Consider the following 19013-nt stretch of genomic DNA (forward strand, 5'->3'; position numbering starts at 1 on the left):
ACCACTGCAGGCTCGGGCAGGGAGGCATTAACAACAGATGGAGCTGCAACAGCCTTTCCTGTTGGAGCACCCGTCGATTTCAAGGATGCATGTACCAGCGTGGCACGTTTGTTTTTAATACCTTGCTGCGGAGTCTTAGCCTTGCCGACCTGGGTTTTAAACATTGCGGGAAGAATCTGCCTGGTTTTCGCTAAGGCAGATGCCGCTGGTCCCGCAGGCGTCAGCTGGCTGTGAAGCGCTTCCCCGGCGGCAACCGATCTACTCCCCAGCATGCCCGGCGACTCCCCCTCTGACTCGATCGGCTTAGCCGAGCCAGCTCCGCGGACCGAGGAGACACGACTCCCCGCAGCCGCTGCCGCTGGGTTCCTTGCTGCAAGAAGACCCGGGCGGGTGAGATGAAGAACGGTGGCCGAAGTAGCAAGCAGAAGATGCTGGCCAAAGACAAAGGATCCTGCTGGTAAGTCGACTCCAGGATAACTATAGCCCCCACAGCATCAGCATGAGCATAACCACCAGAAAGTCAGATTCAGTAAATCCTATTTAAACATCGCCCATGGGGGGCGTGGCCAAGATGGCGGAGTGAACGGACGTGTTCCTCCTGAGCTCCCGCGTCCGCCTAGGCCCCGAGCCTTGAATTTACGCCTTTCTCCCCCCTAATCGGCCCGGAGGTCCGGGTGCGATCAGGAGAGCGTCGGAGCGCAGCTGAGTGGTGCTCCGGTTCCTTCACCGTTCGCGGAGTCGAGTGCGGTGAACCAGACTGCTGGTACCCCGAGCAGCGGCGGCGGAGCGGCCCCGACTGGAAGCCCGGCTGTCGGTGACGCAGACCCTGGGGGCTGCGGAGGGAGACCTGCTGCGACGGAATCGCCCGCAGGGATACCGAAGGTGCCGGTAGCCCAGGACCGAGGTGAGCTGAGCGGTCCGTGGACGGGGCGGCAGGCTCCGGTACGCCCCCAGGGCTAATCGAGACCGCGGCTGCGGCCGGGCTGGGAGAAGACGCAGGCCGGGACCGCTGGTGAGGCTGCACAGGTGCAACAGCGGGCACTGGCGGATGCTCAGGAGGGGCGCGGAGGAGCTTTGGCGACCCGCTGGCGCAGTGTGCACGGACTTCATGGTCGCTGACCGGTTCCCCGGTAGTGAGGAGGGCTCGGTCCCGGGCCGGGAACTACGCGAGGCCGCGGCTGCGGCCTAGCAGGGGACACTCGACGGCGGAGGGCGCCAGTGAGGCGGCGCCAGCGGAGTAGCGGGTCCTGTCGGGCTGGTCACCAGCGATCGGCGGCCTGCCCCGAGAACTGCAGTGGTCCTGGTCAGGGGTAACAGGGCCGGATTGTGGTGGAGCCGGGCCCCAGGCGTTAGTTCCCCCCGCGATCAGGCAGAAGCGCCCCGGGGTGACGAGGAGAGTACAGAGCGACCAGGGGCATTGCGGATAGACCGCAAGAAGAGCCAGAGCTTGCGGAGCACGACACCGGCATGGAGCTGGCGCCGCTGCGACACTGGGCCTAAGGACCAAGCCAGACCAGGGGCGCTGCCCAGGAGAGCGGTGCGGGGCTGGGAAAGGCCCCTCTCGAGTGCTCGGCTGCCGGGAGCGGAGGATCCTCGGCGCCCTGCGGATCACGCCTGGGGGCCGGAGTGGTGCAGGTTGGAGCATCGGCGTCGGGCTGCCTGGAGCCAGGCCCTGGACAGAACTTTCCCCTCTCCCCACGAACTCAGCGGAAGAGGTGAGGTGTGGGCTGGGTGAGTGCATGGGGAAGCGGAACCCCCAGAGGAGCTACAGACTGCCATAAGTGGAGCGCAGAGTTGGCGATATATCGCACCAGGGTGGCCGGGGGTACACGACAGCACCTGATACCCGGTGCACAACTGGGAAGAAGGAGTGACCTGGGGACGGCAACTGGGTGGCACCGGGCTCCCACTGAGTGGACGACTGCCGGGGGCCCGACCTTGAGTCTAGGAAGCCATCAGGGACAGGCCTACGTAGCGGAAGCTCTCGAGGGCTCACGCCAGGGATTAGAGCTTGGTCGGGGGACGGATTGACCGGGACCTGCCATAGTTTACTCAAGAGCTGCGGAGCAGAGAGGAAGATGGCTGGGCAGAAGGGCGGCAAAGGCAGCAACCGCACGCTCACAGAAATGCTCAATAAACCACCAAGCAAAGGAGACAAGACCTCGACGCAGTCGGGAGGCGCATGCGGATCTCAAGGGGGGAGCAGCGGAGAACCCCCGGTCACCAGATCTTTTTTAGAATCCCTCTTCGGGACACTGAGAGGCGACTTTCAGGAGTTGAAAAAGGAAGTGGCAGGTGAAGTACGAGAATTGCGCAGAGAGGTGGATGGACTCGGGGAGAGGGTGGAGGCGGTTGAGAGCTCAACGCAAAGACAGGACGAGGAGATTACGCACTTGCAGCAGGAGGTACTCCGCCTCAGGGACCAACACATAGACCTTCAACTGCATAATGAGGATCTGGAAAACAGGTCAAGACGGAACAACATTAGAGTCCGGGGAGTGCCGTCCACAGAAGAGACCTCCGGCATAGTGGCCTATTTGCAGGACCTGTTCCGCACTGTCCTTGGCGAACCTGCGGATTTCCCCGTCAAGATAGATAGAGCTCACAGAGTAGGTCCGCAACGGCGCGCAACTGGGCCGCCGCCAGATGTCTTGGCTTTCCTTCCTGACTTCCCGCTGAAGGAGCGGATTATGTACGAAGCAAGGAAGAAACAGACGATAGCATTTAGGGGTCATCAAGTAGCGCTGTATCAAGACCTCGCTGCGACCACGCTCCAGAAGCGCAGGGCATTCAAGATTGCAACGGACTTCCTGAGGCAGAACGACACGCCCTACTCCTGGGGGCACCCTTTTCGCCTCATATTCCGGTGGAATGAAGAGTCGCACCAGCTGCGATCTCTTCAAGATGTCTGCGAGGTACTAGGGATCACCGCAGAGGCAGAGGCATCGTCCACGCCACGGAGGAGGAGGAATTCTACTGATGGAGGCTGGCGGAGAGTCTCGAGACACAGGACACAGAGAGCCTCACAGAGACCGGCTTCGCCCACAATCAGATCTGGGATGGCGGACGCAATTCGAACAGCAGCCGAGTCCTCGGTGGTTGAGGAAGAAGTGGCGCTTACCGCATAACATGTCTCCGGGGGGAGATTGACATTGCATTACTGACGGAGCTGGCTTTGGGGGGGGGGGGGGGTGGGCGCGGGAAGGCGAGGGAGGGGTGCTGGTGGCAAGTCGCCCACGAAGGTAATTCACCACGGACTTGTCCGAGAGGGGCAGGCCTGGGACTGATTGGACTACAGACGGTTGGTAAGGATGGGTTGGAGGGTTCATGTTGGGGTTACGGGGGAGGGACTGCGGGGATCGGGGAGTTGGGGTTCGGGGGCCTTGGGATCCGGGAGGGGGGAGTTCGGGGAAGCTCTGTCCGGTGTTGCTGTTATGTTCGCTCGGCTTAGCCAGACCTCACGGGCCGATCCGAGGGCAGGATTGGCACTTGCTGCTTTTGCTTGTCAGGTGCTGGAAGGTTGCATTAATCTGGTATGGCAGGATTGAAAGTGGTGACTTTGAATGTGAAAGGGCTAAACAATCCCACGAAACGTAGGGCGGTTCTCTCCTTGTTAGAGGCCTCACAGGCAGACATTTGTCTGCTGCAAGAAACGCACTTGCTGGTTGGTGACTGTCACAGGTTACGGTCCCGTTCCTTCCCCACACAGTTCTTTTCCTCCAACACCACTAAAACGGCAGGAGTAGCTATATTGGTCTCTAATTCCTTTAGGGGTGAGGTGCTACACAAATTAGCTGAGCAAAAGGGGAGACTGCTGGCGTACAGATTTAAGTTGGGGCCTTTGCAATTCACAGTGGGGTCGGTTTACTGCCCGAATGAGCGTCAGGAACATTTCCTCCACACTACACTGATGGATGTCACAGCATCTCCCGACAGGCATCTCATTCTGGGGGGGGACCTGAACCTGGTGTTTGATTCCTCACTAGATAGATCAGCGCAGCGCTTCCCACAGACCGGGGAATTGTCGTCAACTATGAAAACACATTTAGCTGACCTCGATATGCACGATCTTTGGAGAGGATTTCACCCCACAGATAGGGATTATTCTTATTTCTCGCACGCACACAAAACATATGCACGGCTGGATTATCTGCTGGTCTCTGGCCCGGTTCGTGACATGGCCACTGCCTCTGAGGTAGGGGTCATCTCCCTATCAGATCACGCACCGGTCTCGGGGACCTTCCTGCCCCCGTCGACCCCGGTTCAGCGCGGAGTCTGGCGTCTGCGAGACACCCTTCTACACAAAAAAGTAGTGGTGCAGCGTATCACTGAGGCAGTGACTGACTTTCAACTGCGTAACTCTAACCCCGACACCACATTGGCGACTCAATGGGGAGCGCTTAAGGCGGTTCTACGGGGAGAATTTATAACAATATCGGCAGCCGAAAATAAGGAGAGGAAAGTTAAACGGGAGGAACTCACGCACAAGGTCAGGGAATTAGAGCAGGTGCATCGACGAACGGGGGCTCCTAGAATTTGGAAGCAACTAAAGGCGGCGAGGAAACTCCTGTCGTCTCTGGACCTAGACAGAGCTGAATATGCGGCTCTTCGTCTGAAGCACGCATATTACACGGGAGGGGATCGCTGTGGCAGGTTATTGGCGGCTAAGCTCAGAATCGCACACCAATGCCGTCGAGTCAAAGAACTTGCGATGCCAGGTGAGCGCATAGTCACAGAAGACGTCGAAATAGCTGAAGCTTTTCGACAGTTCTACTCTGAGCTCTATGCGGAGGACGGCGCGACCACTGGGGACCCTGATGAATATCTGGACTCAGTGACTCTCCCGTCCCTAGCTCCAATACAGACTGACTACCTAGACCGAGAGATTAGGATAGAAGAGGTTATTACGGCGATCGCTAGGCTGAAACTCGGGAAGGCTCCGGGACCAGATGGATACACCACCCTCTTCTATAGGACATTTTGCACTACCTTGGCTCCAATATTGACCAAGCTGTTTAACTCTTTCGACTGCCCCGGTGCTATCCCACAGGATCTTCTGCATGCCACGGTATCAGTTATACCAAAACCAGGGAAGGACAGAGCTCAGTGTGGCTCGTATAGGCCGATTTCCCTCCTAAACGTTGACCTTAAAATCTACACGGGGATCCTGGCTGCGAGGCTGGCACAGTATCTCCCTGGGCTGATTGAACCGGACCAGTCCGGCTTTGTACCCGGCAGGCAAACGGTGGATAATACCAAGCGTTTGGTGCACGTACTGGAGAAAGCTTCGCGGATCCCTGGAGAAAGGATGCTCCTCTCGGTCGACGCCGAGAAAGCGTTTGACCGGGTGCACTGGCCGTATCTTGAGCGGGTGATGGCTCGAATGGGCATAGGGGAGAAATTTAGGTGCATGGTCTTTAATTGTTATAAGTTCCCGTCGGCGACGGTGCGTGTCAATGGCTGTGGATCGAAACGCTTTTATATTGAGCGCGGCACGAGGCAGGGATGCCCGCTATCTCCTCTACTCTTCGCTCTCTATATGGAGCCCTTTGCCCAGAGAGTGAGACAAAATCCAGATGCTACGGGAGTGCGAATGGGGGGCTATACCCACACGGTTAGCTTATATGCAGACGATGTCATTTTTGCACTAGAGGATCCGCAGAGGGCTTTACCCGCGTGTATGGGAGAGCTCGGGGCTTTCGCGAGGACGGCCGGGTTTAAGATGAATCTGGGAAAATCCACGGCGTTAGATATCTCCCTGACACCGGGGACGAGACGAGATTTGCAGGGGCGTTACCCACTAAGATGGTCACGGGAACACGTGCCTTATTTAGGTATCCTGCTGGCTCCCACATTGTCAGCGATGGTGGCGGTTAATTACGAGGTGTTAGGCAAGAAGGTGAAGGAGGAACTGGGGAGGTGGAATAAGGGGACGATATCGTGGCTAGGCAGGATAGCGGCGCTGAAGATGACAGTGCTACCACAGATCCTATATCTCTTCCGGGCACTTCCGCTGCAGCCCCCTAAAGGCTGGATACGGATGATGCAGACTGCTCTATCCCACTTCGTTTGGCAAGGCCGTAAACCCCGAATGAAGAGAGCATTGACGACTCTAGCACCGGAAGCGGGTGGATTGGGAGTCCTTGACCTTCACAAATACTTCCAGGCGTCACAGTTGAGGTACTTGGTGGAATGGAGCAGATGGGAGTCGGATAAGCACTGGCTCTTCCAGGATCAGGCAGTGGCGGGCCGGCCATTGCAGGAAATACCATTCCTGCGCAGACAACACAGGCCCCCAAATCTCTACGCCTCCTATGTTACTAGGGTGCCGCTGAGGGTGTGGGATGCCACTAGTGAACTATTCGAGCTTACCTCGTTCCCTTCTCCGTTCACTCCTATTGTGAACAATCCAGACTTCACGCCAGGGACGGAACCGGGTGCCTTTGCGCACTGGCGTGAGAAAGGCTGCAGAGCGCTTTTTCATGTGTACGGGAGGGAGGGGATCCTCCCCTTTGAGGACCTTAAAGAGAGTTACCAGCTGGCCGAGGCGGATAGGATGCGCTATTGGCAAGTCAGACACTGGGCACTACAACCGCAGGTGCGGGACGCGGCGGACAGGGACTTGTTCCCTTACGAGCGATGGATGGCGACGCGTACATCGGATGCAAAACTCATATCGGATCTGTATACAATGCTACAGCCTCCACCCACACACATATATAATCCTGGTAGGGAGAGATGGAACAGGGAATTGGGGAGAACGCTCAGCCACAAGGAATGGGAACAAATCTCATACCGAGCGCGACATTCTGCATATCATGTGGGGCTCACAGAAACCTTCACCAAGGTGTCAACGTACTGGTATCGCACTCCCGAACGCTTGCACGAAATGAACAGGCTCATAGACACTACATGTTGGCGCGCTTGTGGGCACACTGGGACACTGACGCATATCTTATGGGACTGCCCACTGATACAGGACTACTGGAAGGAGGTGATCGATGAAATTGATAAATGTTTTGGGATAGAGTTACCTCGTTTCCCGGCCTATACTCTACTGGGCCTGCCTAATGCCTTAATGTTCCCATTGAAATCCCGGAGAGGGAGACACATAGCCATTGCTTTGGGCTCAGCTGTGCAGAACATTCTAATACACTGGCGCACTTCCACTGTTCCCTCGATCACAGGTTGGCTGCACAGGCTGTGGCACGTACTGGGCATGGAGAAAATTTCGCTTACACTGGCTGGGGAGGTCGACCAATTCACTGAGTTGTGGCAACCATTCCATACTTTACTAGCTACTGAATTCAGGGAGCTTACGTGCCCTAGATACCTGAGACTCCTTAGGCTTACACCACCGAACACTTGAACGGCCAGTAGGGAGTGAGAGGGCCGGGTACGCATGTTGGGTAAATATCAGGAGGGGCTTGTGAGTTTCTGAGATCTTCTTTGCAGAACACCGGACGGGGAGTTGGGGGTGGGGGAAGGGGTGGGCATGAGGGACTGTTGGGGTAGTTTGTTATACTAAATGTGAGGTACAGAGGGATTGTTATTAGCTTTCTGGTCGACACTCGAATGCAATGCCCGAGGACGCCACCCATGGCGGCTCTTGCCTAGCAAGGACTGTAGAACTCTGCAGGTGGCGGGGAGCTCTGGAGAAAGCATCAATTTTTCACGCTAGGAACTGTCTCTTATCGCCTGATTTTCTTTTTCTTGTTTTACATTGCTGTACCACTGTACTTCCTTAATAAAATACTTAAACCTAAACATCGCCCATGGTTTTTTAGGCCTCAGGAGACGTGATTTTCGAGAGTCAGGGGAGGAGACCAGGAGAGAGCGTCCACCCAGCTCACACGGCCAAATGACCAGCCGCCATCTTGCCTCGTGAGAACACCGAATCAGCATGGTTCAAGTTATATTTCTGTCCTTACTCTATGCGAAACTAGTTCTTTTTTAGATCCCAGAGGCCCTTGCTCTGTCTCGTTTACATAGGAAGCATACTCTGGTCTTTCTAGAATTTGCTCCTAGGTAACTAGTATTTTCATTCTTTGTAGTGAATGAAATTTAAGTTTAAAGAATAGACAATGGGCCATATGTATCATTCCAAATTGCGATTGCAAACGCCGAAATTCGCAGAATTCCGGCGTTTGCGATCGCAATTGGGCTTAGTGGTATGTATAATTGGGCTTAGTGGTATGTATAAAAGAAAAACTGCCTCCCAAAATAAGGAATCGCAAAATTTGCGATTCCCTATTTTGCGATTGCATTTAAGGAATCGCAAATTGCGATTCCTTAAATGCAATGTAAGAAGCACAGAAAAAGTGCAATTTGGCCTTAAGGAATCTCAAATTACCACCAACTTCAAGTTGGTGGTAATTTGCGATTTCTTTGAAAAATTCACTTTTATGCATTTTTCAAAGTGCCATGTGGCGCACATACATGCATGTGTGCCACATGTGCACACATGCACATTTCAGGGGTGAAACAGGGTGTCCTTTTGACACCCTTGAAATTGCATTCTCAATTTGCGATTCTCTAATTGAGAATCGCAAATTGAGAATGTCTTCCCATTCATTCCTATGGGCCTCCTAGCCCATAGGAATGAATGGGAAGGTATTCCTTATTTGCGAATCTCAGTTTGCGATTCGCAAATAAGGAATATGTGGGATTCGCAAAATTTTTAGCAAATCCTACTTATATTGCATTTTGCGATTCTCTAATTGCGATTCTCTAAAAATCGCAATTTGAGAATCGCAAAATGTTTTCTTCATACATATGCCCCAATGTGGTGAAACAGGGCTTAACTTGCTTCCATTGTTTCTCCTAAGACAGTAGTATGGCACAGATTTGGTCATTTACATTTTAGCCCTGTTTTTCTCTGAGCTGTGTGCCTAGCATAAACATATTTTGCTTATGTCTCCACTAGTTCACTTTCTTTCAGATCTCTTGTGTCTGGTCCCTTTTTACTCCCCTCACCCTCTCCATTAAATCCGCTCGCACTTCTAGCAATAGGTTCATTGATCTGAAGCTGTAAAAGCCAAAAGGTGTCAGTTCACATCTTAGGGAATTCCTAATCCAACATTTCTAAATACCGTCTTTATGCAGCAGAGTGTGTTGATGGACTCTGGATACTGAAGCTAAAGGTAGCCCTGGTAGAGGAGAGAGTTTGCCTGCCTTGTTCATCCAAGAGCTCTAGTCTTGGGCCATTTGGTCACATGTTAGGGAAAATCAAACTGCCCCTTACTACTTTAAGATAGGTAGTAACGTCTTGTGCAAGCTTTCCTGATTCCTGGGCACTTGGCCCAATTCTTTTGACTCTTCCGATTGCAGAGATATGACACAAACATATGCCGTCCCCAGCATTGGATGAAAGTACGCCGAGTCATCCCAGTGAGGTAAAAATAATGCTACCCCCTACCACTTTAAGGATGGTAGCAATGCCTAAGGCTACCATTCCTGATTCCTGGGCGCTTGGCTGCAAACCTTTGCATCTTTACAATTGCAAAGGCATGACCCACAATCTGCCTTTTGTTGGCATTAGAAAATGAAAGTACACTGAGCCCTGCTAGACATGAAAAATCAAACTACCTACTATTGTTTCAAGGATGGTCACTATGTCCCAGGCTTTCCTTACTGATTCCTGGGCCCCAGGCCCAATTCTCCTGACCCTTCTTATTGTGACGATATGACCTGCAATCTAGCTTTATCAGAATTAGAAGATGAAAATATACTGAGCCTCGCCAGGCATGATAAAATGAAACTATTCCTACCCCTTTAAGACCTGTCACAGTATCTTCGGCTAACTTTGCTAAATACTGGGCACTTGGCTCCGTCCTGCTGCCCTGCCCTTTGTATTGAGAAGATTTGATCCACGATCTGCCTTTATCAATATTAGAACGAATGCAAAGCTCTGCCAGCCAGGAAAAATCAGACTACCCTTTACTACTTCAAGGCTGGTCACAAAGTCTTGGGCAAGCCTTGCAGATTCTGGGCGCTTTTGTCCCCTATTGCTGACATGCAGCACTGCAGAGATGTCGTCTGTGACAAGTTATAGGCATTTCAAGATGAAATACATTTATCCCTATCCACTAGTAATATTGCATACCTCTAACTCTGACCAGAAATGTCTTGGTGGCAGGGGAGCCAGTTGATGTAGTAATCAGCACTTTGCAGATAAAGTCAAGATTTACAAAAAAGGTTAGCAGAAGGAGCCTTTTCAACTTTCCATTAAAAACGGTATTAATAATGAAGAAGGTATTACAATTCTATACATCACAAAAGGCTTATTATTAGTTCCCAATCCCTGAAAAGGGCATACACATCATTTGGATGAGTTGGATCTAGCAATGATCCTTCAATAAATTGTGGCTCCAAATATAAATAATCCATTGTGCATCTTAATGATAATACTCTGTAAGATCTTTCATACCTGTGCTGTACGACCTCCACCTCTTCTAACTTCTCTGGGATCTCCATTTTATTCAACCATTGCTCCTTCTCATCAATCCACACCTCGCAGGCGTTCACCTCACTGAACATCCTGTAGACTGCCATGGCATCTTGCAACCACTGCCTTCGCAGTACGGCCACCTCAGCTACTTCGCTATACAGCTGCTCCACTTCCACTATCCTTATCTGAACATCCACCATGTCCCGATACATAGGGGCCAGAGCAGACAGGTGCATCCTCAACGCTAGGACAGCGGCACGATGCTTCTCGATCTCCTCAACCAGCCCCTTGTGCTTCTTTATGAGGGACTGCGTGGAGTATTCATCGTGCCCAAAGTCGTCACTTGAGACAAGACGGTAAGTGTCCTGCAGATAGGCCACCAGGTCGTCTGTGTCTGAGCTAAACTGGTGAAAGTTCAAAGCCTCTTGGAGTTTCTGCTGGTGGATAGCAGAAACTTCTTCCAGCTTCTTCCACCTCATCTTGACCTCCCTGGTTTTCTCCTGGATGTTGCTATTTCTGAGACGTTTCTTGGCTAAGATCTGCTCCCCTTTCTTCATGGTCTGTTGTAGGAGAGAACGCCGCCCACCCAGCTCTCCAATCAAAATCTTGTGCTTGTTCATGAGCCTGATGACCCCGCTAAGGTCTTTCCCATGGTTCTTGGAGGAAAGGATCTGCTCTTTCTCTCGAATCCAGCTCTCTGCCTCTTCCACCTCTTGAAAGAAAGTCCACAGCTGGCGGGAGTCCTCTAACTCATTGCGCCTTTTAGTGGCCAGCTCACGCAGTCCTTCCAAACAGGTCTTGACATGGTGTACACGGTTACAGATCACTTGTGGGTCACATGGCAGGTAACCTGGAAGAAAATACAGTCTGTTAAATGAATACTCATTCTTAGGAAGCCCACCAACCAATAAAAATATTCTTTTGCTTATACATTTTTAAATTCCTAAATTAGAGTATCATTTGTAATTTAATCTTGCTTTTTTAATACAACTGTCTCTGAGACACTGCTGATCTTGTTATAAGTTAAACTACTATAATATTTTGAAGTGATGTTCTTTGCAGATATCTGAGGTCAAGTGTTTACAATATATTAGTCGTATGGCTTGTAAATCTTTGTTGATGTTGGTACATCTTTAAACAAAACAAACAAAGAATTGATTAAAAATAGCACATTTTCAAACACTGATTTCCACACTTAATTACCTATCTTCAATCAAATTTACAAAAAAAAGCAAATCAAAACAGAACCACTACAAAAGCATTTCACCATGTATTTCCAAGAGTGAATACCCAATTCCTATACTTTCTTCAGGCCTTCACAGCTATCATGCCTGAGATCTCAAGTCTTGCTCACCGCAATCGACAACCACACTTTTGAAGATTAAGTTGAACTCTTGGTCACAGCATGGAAAATGCCACACCAGGAGAGAAGTGTGACCTAATTTCCTGTTATTTACCAAAGCTGCAACTTAGATCTCATTCGTAAGACGTCTCAAAACCTGAGAGCTCTGTTATTAAAAGTGCAGTAGATATGGACTGAGGTATTGATATTCCATTCCAGAATCTGGAGCTGTAACTGACACAGTGTGCCACAAAGAGTCCCCACCTATCATTGCTGGTGGGCGGGTTGGCAGGCAGGCCGAGCTAATGGGCAGTCTGTCCCTACCCTTTCATCCACCAGATAGGAATGCTGGTTGTGCAGTACAAATCTAGTAGTGATGGGTTAAGACTCCCTGGAAATAGGCTGACATTTTGGCAGGGCTGTCTCCACTAGACCTTCCAGCACATTGATATTTCAACGCAACCCGATCCACCCTGTGGATGGGGGCCACAGTGGCACCATCACTGGGGGTACACTACATAGTTCTCATCCAACAGTTCACTCAGCACATTATAAAGGCTTGTCTTTTTTCTGTGGTAACTGATGCACCCTGTAAATGTGATTTGCATGTTTTGGCCTCCTTATTCAAACTAGTAAATGCAGGATGCATAGAAGCAACACCAATGGGGAAAGAGGGTGCACAGAGAGGCAGCCGTACTACCTATTCTGGATCGTTGGTAGTGAAGAGAAGTAACCACTTACTTGGATAAGCAGAAAAAAACGTATCAGTGACAATGGTTTACAAGTTACTTTGCGAGTAACAGGAAACAATGGTGAAAGACCAAACTGTCACACATCACTGTTACTGGGAAAAGGTTTAGAGTTAGTTATACTGCATCCTAATAAGAAACAGACAGGCTGATTTAGAGTTTAGATTTTTGTTTGCCATGTTAGCGATAGTTCAAAATGTTCTATGTTTAAGATGTCCTACAGGGCGTTTCTCAAAAAAGTGGCAGCATCCACCATTTGAGTTGTACCATAGTCAGTGGCAGCTGCCGCAAATCCAATTTATTTAAGAGGTTTTATATAGCGCTAGCCAGACCCGAAGGTATCGGAGCGCTTTACAGCATATAGGGGGAAAAACACTTAAAGAGGCAAAAGAAAGCATAAGTGTTCAAAAGTTCCAGTGTGCTGTGCGTCCGAGGAGCACATTGAGGTAGAACGGTTCCGAGGTAGTCTCGATGCGTGGACAAAGTCTTGGGCTAAGTCTTCCTTCGGGAGTTGAGGAAAGAGTAGGGGGTTAGCGGATGAGGTATGGAGTTTTGGAGCATTTGCCTGGTGGCTGCAGAGTGCCGGCTTGTGCGTTTCGGAATTCAGTTTGGGAAGGCACAGTTGAGATAGAAGTCTTTTAAGAGTCTTTTGAATTTTATGAAGGAGGGAGTTGTTCTGATATCAACCGGGATGGAATTCCAGATTTTGGGTGCATTTCCTGCGAAGGAACGTGCCGCAGCTTTTTGCTTGCGTGTTGTCAAAGGGATTAGTAAGAGGGTGTTGGAACTCCTAAGGTTTCTTGACTGGCCAGCTTTCTTGAGCTTGGAGGCCAGGTATTCCGGTTTCCCTTTGTGCAAGGCTGGTGGAGTGTGGGGGGGGGGGGTGTTAGGGGAATAATAATTTTTAAAAAACATACCTGTCCTGCCGCCCACGCTGACTCTGCCGGCTGTCTCACTGCTCATTTCCTCCCGGCAGTCACTGGAGCACAAAGCGCAGGCTCCCCACCTAATCTGGATACTGCTCTCATGCTATACCAAGGAAACACAAGGCGATGATGGACGGAGTGCTGAAACTTTTGAGACACTCACCCCCAGTCACAGATCTGGGTTAAATCCATCATCGTTCTTTACCTCACTTCGCCACCCCAGTACCTCCTGGATTCAACGTAGATCTGTGACTAGGGGAGAGTGTATGAAAAGTTTCAGTCCTCCATCCATCATCTCCTTGTGTTTGCTCATGCTATAACAAGCATCAGACCAAGCATGAGAGCAGCTCCTATATTGGCCTGAGCGGGATGGAATAATGCTTGCTCAGACACAGGGAGCCCGTGCCATCTCTCCACCTCGCTGTGCAACACAGCTGGGTTGGAAAAATGTAAGTGTGCAAGTCGGATTGGCCGGCCAAACCGACATGCGTACTTACATTGCACAACTCTCCTCCTCCCTGGCATGGCCCGGCCTCACCCTAGATTCCATGGCTGAGTCTGTCAGTGGTAAACAAAATGATAATATTATTTTACTATCATTTTATTTTTCCCTGACTAACCAGTGGGGCGACGCTCCTCCACCATTACGAAGGAGCCTTCGCTAACCTTAGTGCTAAATATTTCATTCAAATTGCACCAATGTCTATCAATGGTGGAGGAAATGCCCCGAGCAAATGTGGGGTCTGGAAATGCACCAAAAAGGGGGAACAGTCTTTGTCCACACTAGTCTTGCCTGTTCTTGAAACTATGCCACAATTTCCATTGTGGTCTTCTTTGGAGTTGAGCTAACAGACTATCTTGAGTTTTGCAACAAGTCCATACATTCTCCAGGGCAGTGGAGGCATATACTTGATTGCCCTTGTGGGAGCATCACTGCCATATTTACATATTTGTCAGGCAGGCAGAAATCTCTAAGACTTAAGCAGAGCCCCTGTCATGGCAGCCCTGTTGAAGGCATTAAACGTTTTGCTGAGTGGTGCCATGCTTAGGAATGGGCGAAGAATTCTGCTCTGCGGACAGAGTTTGTGGAATTTTGCCAGCACGGAGTTACAAATAAATCAGCTAAGTGACGCAGAGCGTAGTTTTTTCTTTCGAGTGAATCAGCAATGTTAAGTTGTCAAGCACTTGCGAGAAAAAATCTTGCGCTAGTCCTTCTATCGGGGAGATTTCTCAATGTGAATGGTTGCGGCAGGTCGCGACAGCTCATGTTAAGAAATCTGCCACTGGTGTTGAGGAAGCAGCCTCTCGAGCAGAAAGTCTACTTGAGCGGCAGAAAACAGCAGCACACACTGGTGCGACGCACAGTCGCGTTCGCGCTGATTTTAGAGCGCGAGACAAACTCCCAGCGCTAAAAATCAGTGCGAGCAGCGCTACTCTGCGGAACGCAGCAGAGTTTTCAGAGTTTTCCCAGCACTTTGCAGAGTTCTGCAGTGTAAAGCTCCGTTAACTGCGCCCAGGCCTAGCCATGATTAATGCAGTCACTCAGCAAAGTTTGTAGTTTTTCAAAAACAAACTCTCAAAATAAATGTCCCTGACATGCCTGGAGTTTTCTACCCGTGTGTGGCAGTTGATTGTATGATTTCCTGTTCAGAACAGCCAGGTTCAGCAATCAGTCACTGAGTAAAAGATTCTTTATTGGGCTAATGTTAGCCATAAAAACACAAAAATATTAAAACACATACAGAAATTTAATAACAAATTATGTAACCATACAGTCAAATATTGAAGGTCAAATAATATAAAATCATCACCAGAAAAAAGGAATATAGATAAAAAATCATAGGTAAAAAAATAAAAGTAGACATTTAAACTTCAGGTTAAAGTTCCATATCTCTTCCCAGTGGGCAAAGCACTGGCAAGTCAGAACAGCTATACAGACTCTGTCATTGCTTAACTGGTCCAGAAAAACTAAGGCCAACTTATATTACCTTATGTTAGCAAGACACAAAACCGGGCCCAAAAATAGTTTGGGATGGCTATAAAAGGCCACAGAAGAGCTTAAAGTGCAAAATGGTTTGATGAGATTTATCATCACATGGACAAAACGGGAGTCTTGAGAACCAGGCGTCCTGTTGTGGAAATGCAGCTAAAAAGTGAATATTATTAAAATGTAAGCGAGTAAGATAAAACCTGTAGTCAATACTAAAAACATTTTGTAAGTACTACTTCAGGCCAGGGGACTGCTTAATGAGACCATAGGAAATTTCGGACTTCAGCTTTTCAAAGTAATGCAAGCAACTTCTCATCTGTGTCTGGGAGAAGGACGCTTTAACCAGCACATTTGTACATGCATTAATACACCCTGGATAAAGAAATAGCTCGAACAGACCTATTGAGTTCAATGTGGCCTTCACATTATGTAGCCAGGGGATCGCTAGGACACCATCAAAGTGTGACAATCTGACACGAACTCCCATGGGAAGCCAGTTTCTGTATTACCCCAAACCTTAGTAAAGGGACTATTTTGACAGTATCTTCCAGAAAATCAAACCAGACGCCTGAGTGACACATAAAATTTGAGGAGGGCCAACAATCATTTCAAGAATTTATTTTCAACCATTTGAGTACTTCTGAACCCTTATAACCTCTATAGCTTGCTATACCTATAGATTTACTTTTGTAAATATTCAGACTCTCCTTTACTGGTTTGTTTCCCACTCTACATGAAAAATTAAAAAACAGACTCTAAGGCCCTTTGAAGATGATTCACACTAGAGTCTTTGTTTAAGATCCCAATTTTCGGGGCGTGGCCTGAGGCGTCAAGATGGCGGTCGTACTCTAAGAGTGCTCCGGACCCCTCCGTCATCCGCCTTGAATCCACCTGCTCTCAGCTGATCCCGAACCCCGGCACCTGCCTGCGGTAGCACCCCCTTCTGTCTGCTGTGCCCCGATCTCCCTTTTGGGGCTGCCCGGTATCTCTGCTGCCCCCGCCAATCCCCCTCTTCCCTGGATGTCTAAGATGGCGGCCGCCTCGCCGCCTCGTCACCAGGCCTGAAGTCCTTGCCCTGACGGTTCGGTGCCTGGCTCCCCCCCGCTGCCGAGACTCACCTGGCGGCGGAAAACTGTGGCGGTGCCTGATGGCTTCGCCTGGGGATCCGAGGCTGTTGTGAGGGACCCGCTTCCCCTGACTGCGGGCCCGGAAGAGGGCAGGAGGCGGCTCCTGGTGATGGCGGAGGCGCTCTGAAGCGGGAGAGGTGTACCGTGAGCTCCGGGGTGAAGGAAGTTATATGAGGCAGGCGGTCTCGCTCCTGAGGCCGCCCGATGTGAGGAGGTGCCCCCGTGCTGTGTTGCTGCTGGCGGGCGGTGGCGGAGGACTGCTGGGCCGAGCCCGGTCACTGTGCCCAACCCGCGCTGTACCAGGCCCGTGGAGGATCTCGTGGTGAGTGTGGCCAGCGCCTGTGCAAAGCGGCGGACTTGCGGTGGTGGAAGTGCCCGGCGCGAGACAGACGTGTGGGCCGCATGGGGCCCGGAAGCCTGGGCAGCGGTTGAATGGTGGTGCGGGATCTCCCCGCGGTGAGAGCGGGGACCGAGAGCTTTTCCTGCCTGAGCGCTGCCCTGCATCGCTGAAGTCACGCATGTGTCCACACCCATTATGTGCATAGAAGGGATGTGAACTGCAATGGTACCCTGACAGGCTGGCTGCCCCTAAGGCTGGAAGGACATTGGGACAGACCCGGTGAGACCCTTTCCCCGCCGGGCTGCCGCTGACTTTCGCGCCCCCTGCCATTTTGGGAACGCTGGGTCGGGGCGCGGAGGGCTGCTGGCTTTGCCGAGTCCGCTGCGCCTTGGGCGCGGTGTGGTCACTGACGAGCAGCACGACGGTGGTGCCTTCTGGAGTACTGCGGCGCATCCAGTGGGAGCCCGGGTGTTGGAGCGGCTGGGGGCTCCACCCTCTGAGGCCCGAGATACCGGTCGGCCCCGGAGGCCCTGCTGCTGTTGCCAATTCCATATCCACAACTGAGCAGCCAGGCGCTGCGCCGCGTTCCGGGGTGGGTGCAAGTCGGCCATTGTCTCGGGTGGTGCCCCCGACCCCTGCCCCCCCTCTCCCGGGGTGCTCGGAGCCCTGTGGCTGGAGACCGGTGGAGGTGCTCTGAGGGCTTGGGGCCATCGGGGTTGTCTGAGACCGCCATTGTCACCGACTGTTGGGCCCTGCTGGAAGACTGTCTCCTCTCTTCACCGGTGGTTCGCGGTGGGCGGGAGGTGGATTCGGCCACTGCGCCGGGTGGCGGAGGCTGTGTCGGGGACGCTGGCCTCCACCCCCCCACCTCCCCCCCGGACGCATTGAGCTGATTTCTTCTACGGCATGGGCAGGACCCGCACCACCCAGAACCCCGTTCCTCCAACCCAAACTAAAATAGATCAGTTCACTAAGCGGATCGCGACCCAGGTGGAGGAACGTCGGCGGTGCCTGGAGTTGCCGGAGGGGATCTCTCCACCATCTTACAGGCGATAAGTACATCGCAGGATTCTGTAGAGAATAAGATCGGGGAGGTGCGGGTCAACGAGAAGCTTTCCCCCTGGTTTGCGGTGGAACGAGCCCGCCGTTCACTCACTCCCAAGCCCCGGCCTGGGGCTCCTGCTCGCCCCATCATCCTTAGAATCTTCAATTTCCGGGACAGAGATGCTATTCTAGGGGCGGCCAGGGAGCTGGGTCCGCTGCATTTCCAGAACTCCAGAATTATGGTCTTTCCGGACTACTCCCGAGAGGTGCACTGCAAACCCAACGTCGATCCTATGATGAAGTGAAACAAAAACTCAGGGCCATGGGTCTTCGCCACAGTCAAAACAAACAAGATGATGCACAATGGCAAAACATTCACCCCAAGTCACAGATCTGGGTTTAATCCATCGTTATTTTGCTCACCAAGCCACCCCAGCTCAGACATGGCCATATGCAAATCAGTCTTGACCCTGTGCCTCATGGGAACAGTCCAGCCTGAACTGCCAAGTCATGTCTTTCCTGGAATGGAATCAAGCATCCTAGGACCGGTTTCAGGCTATCAGCCGTCTTCAGACAGGATAGCTTGACTCCAGTGGCCCAGTGAGAACGGGACCCACGTCTGGGCATACCCTTCCCACATAGGGTGAACAGCAAAACACACAAGATGATGGACGGAATGTTGCACAATGGCAAAACATACACCCCCAGTCACAGATCTGGGTTTAATCCATCGTTATTTTGCTCACCAAGCCACCCCAGATTAGAAATTGGACGGTTAGCGATTCACCTCTTTGTGGGGTAGTTGGTGTTTGGGTTTTTCAGGGCGACAGATGCTTCTACTTCAGAAGTATAGGGTGTGGGGAGTTGGGGGGCGAGGGAAAGGAAGGGGACCATTGTCTCCTGTTAGTTTGTTGTTTTTAGCTGCCTACGGGCCGCTGTGTTTTGTTTTCATAGGTAGCTGCGCGTTCCTAGATGTTCCTGCTGCCGGCAAGCAGATCACTACTTCCCATGCCCTCATTTTCAGGCCCTGGGCCCGGATGGGTGC

General features: G+C 51.4%; 1 protein-coding gene across 1 annotated transcript in view; it reads right to left on the bottom strand.

Moving 5' to 3' along the window:
• Nucleotides 1-19013, bottom strand: part of SPTBN4 (spectrin beta, non-erythrocytic 4) — a 1415585-nt gene that overhangs the window by 1249198 nt on the left and 147374 nt on the right. The window contains 1 exon segment of the mRNA XM_078660647.1: nucleotides 10430-11300. Coding sequence (XP_078516773.1) covers nucleotides 10430-11300 — 871 coding nt within the window.

The sequence above is a fragment of the Lissotriton helveticus genome, chromosome 9 (assembly GCF_964261635.1).
Source record: "Lissotriton helveticus chromosome 9, aLisHel1.1, whole genome shotgun sequence".
Taxonomy (NCBI): domain Eukaryota; kingdom Metazoa; phylum Chordata; class Amphibia; order Caudata; family Salamandridae; genus Lissotriton; species Lissotriton helveticus.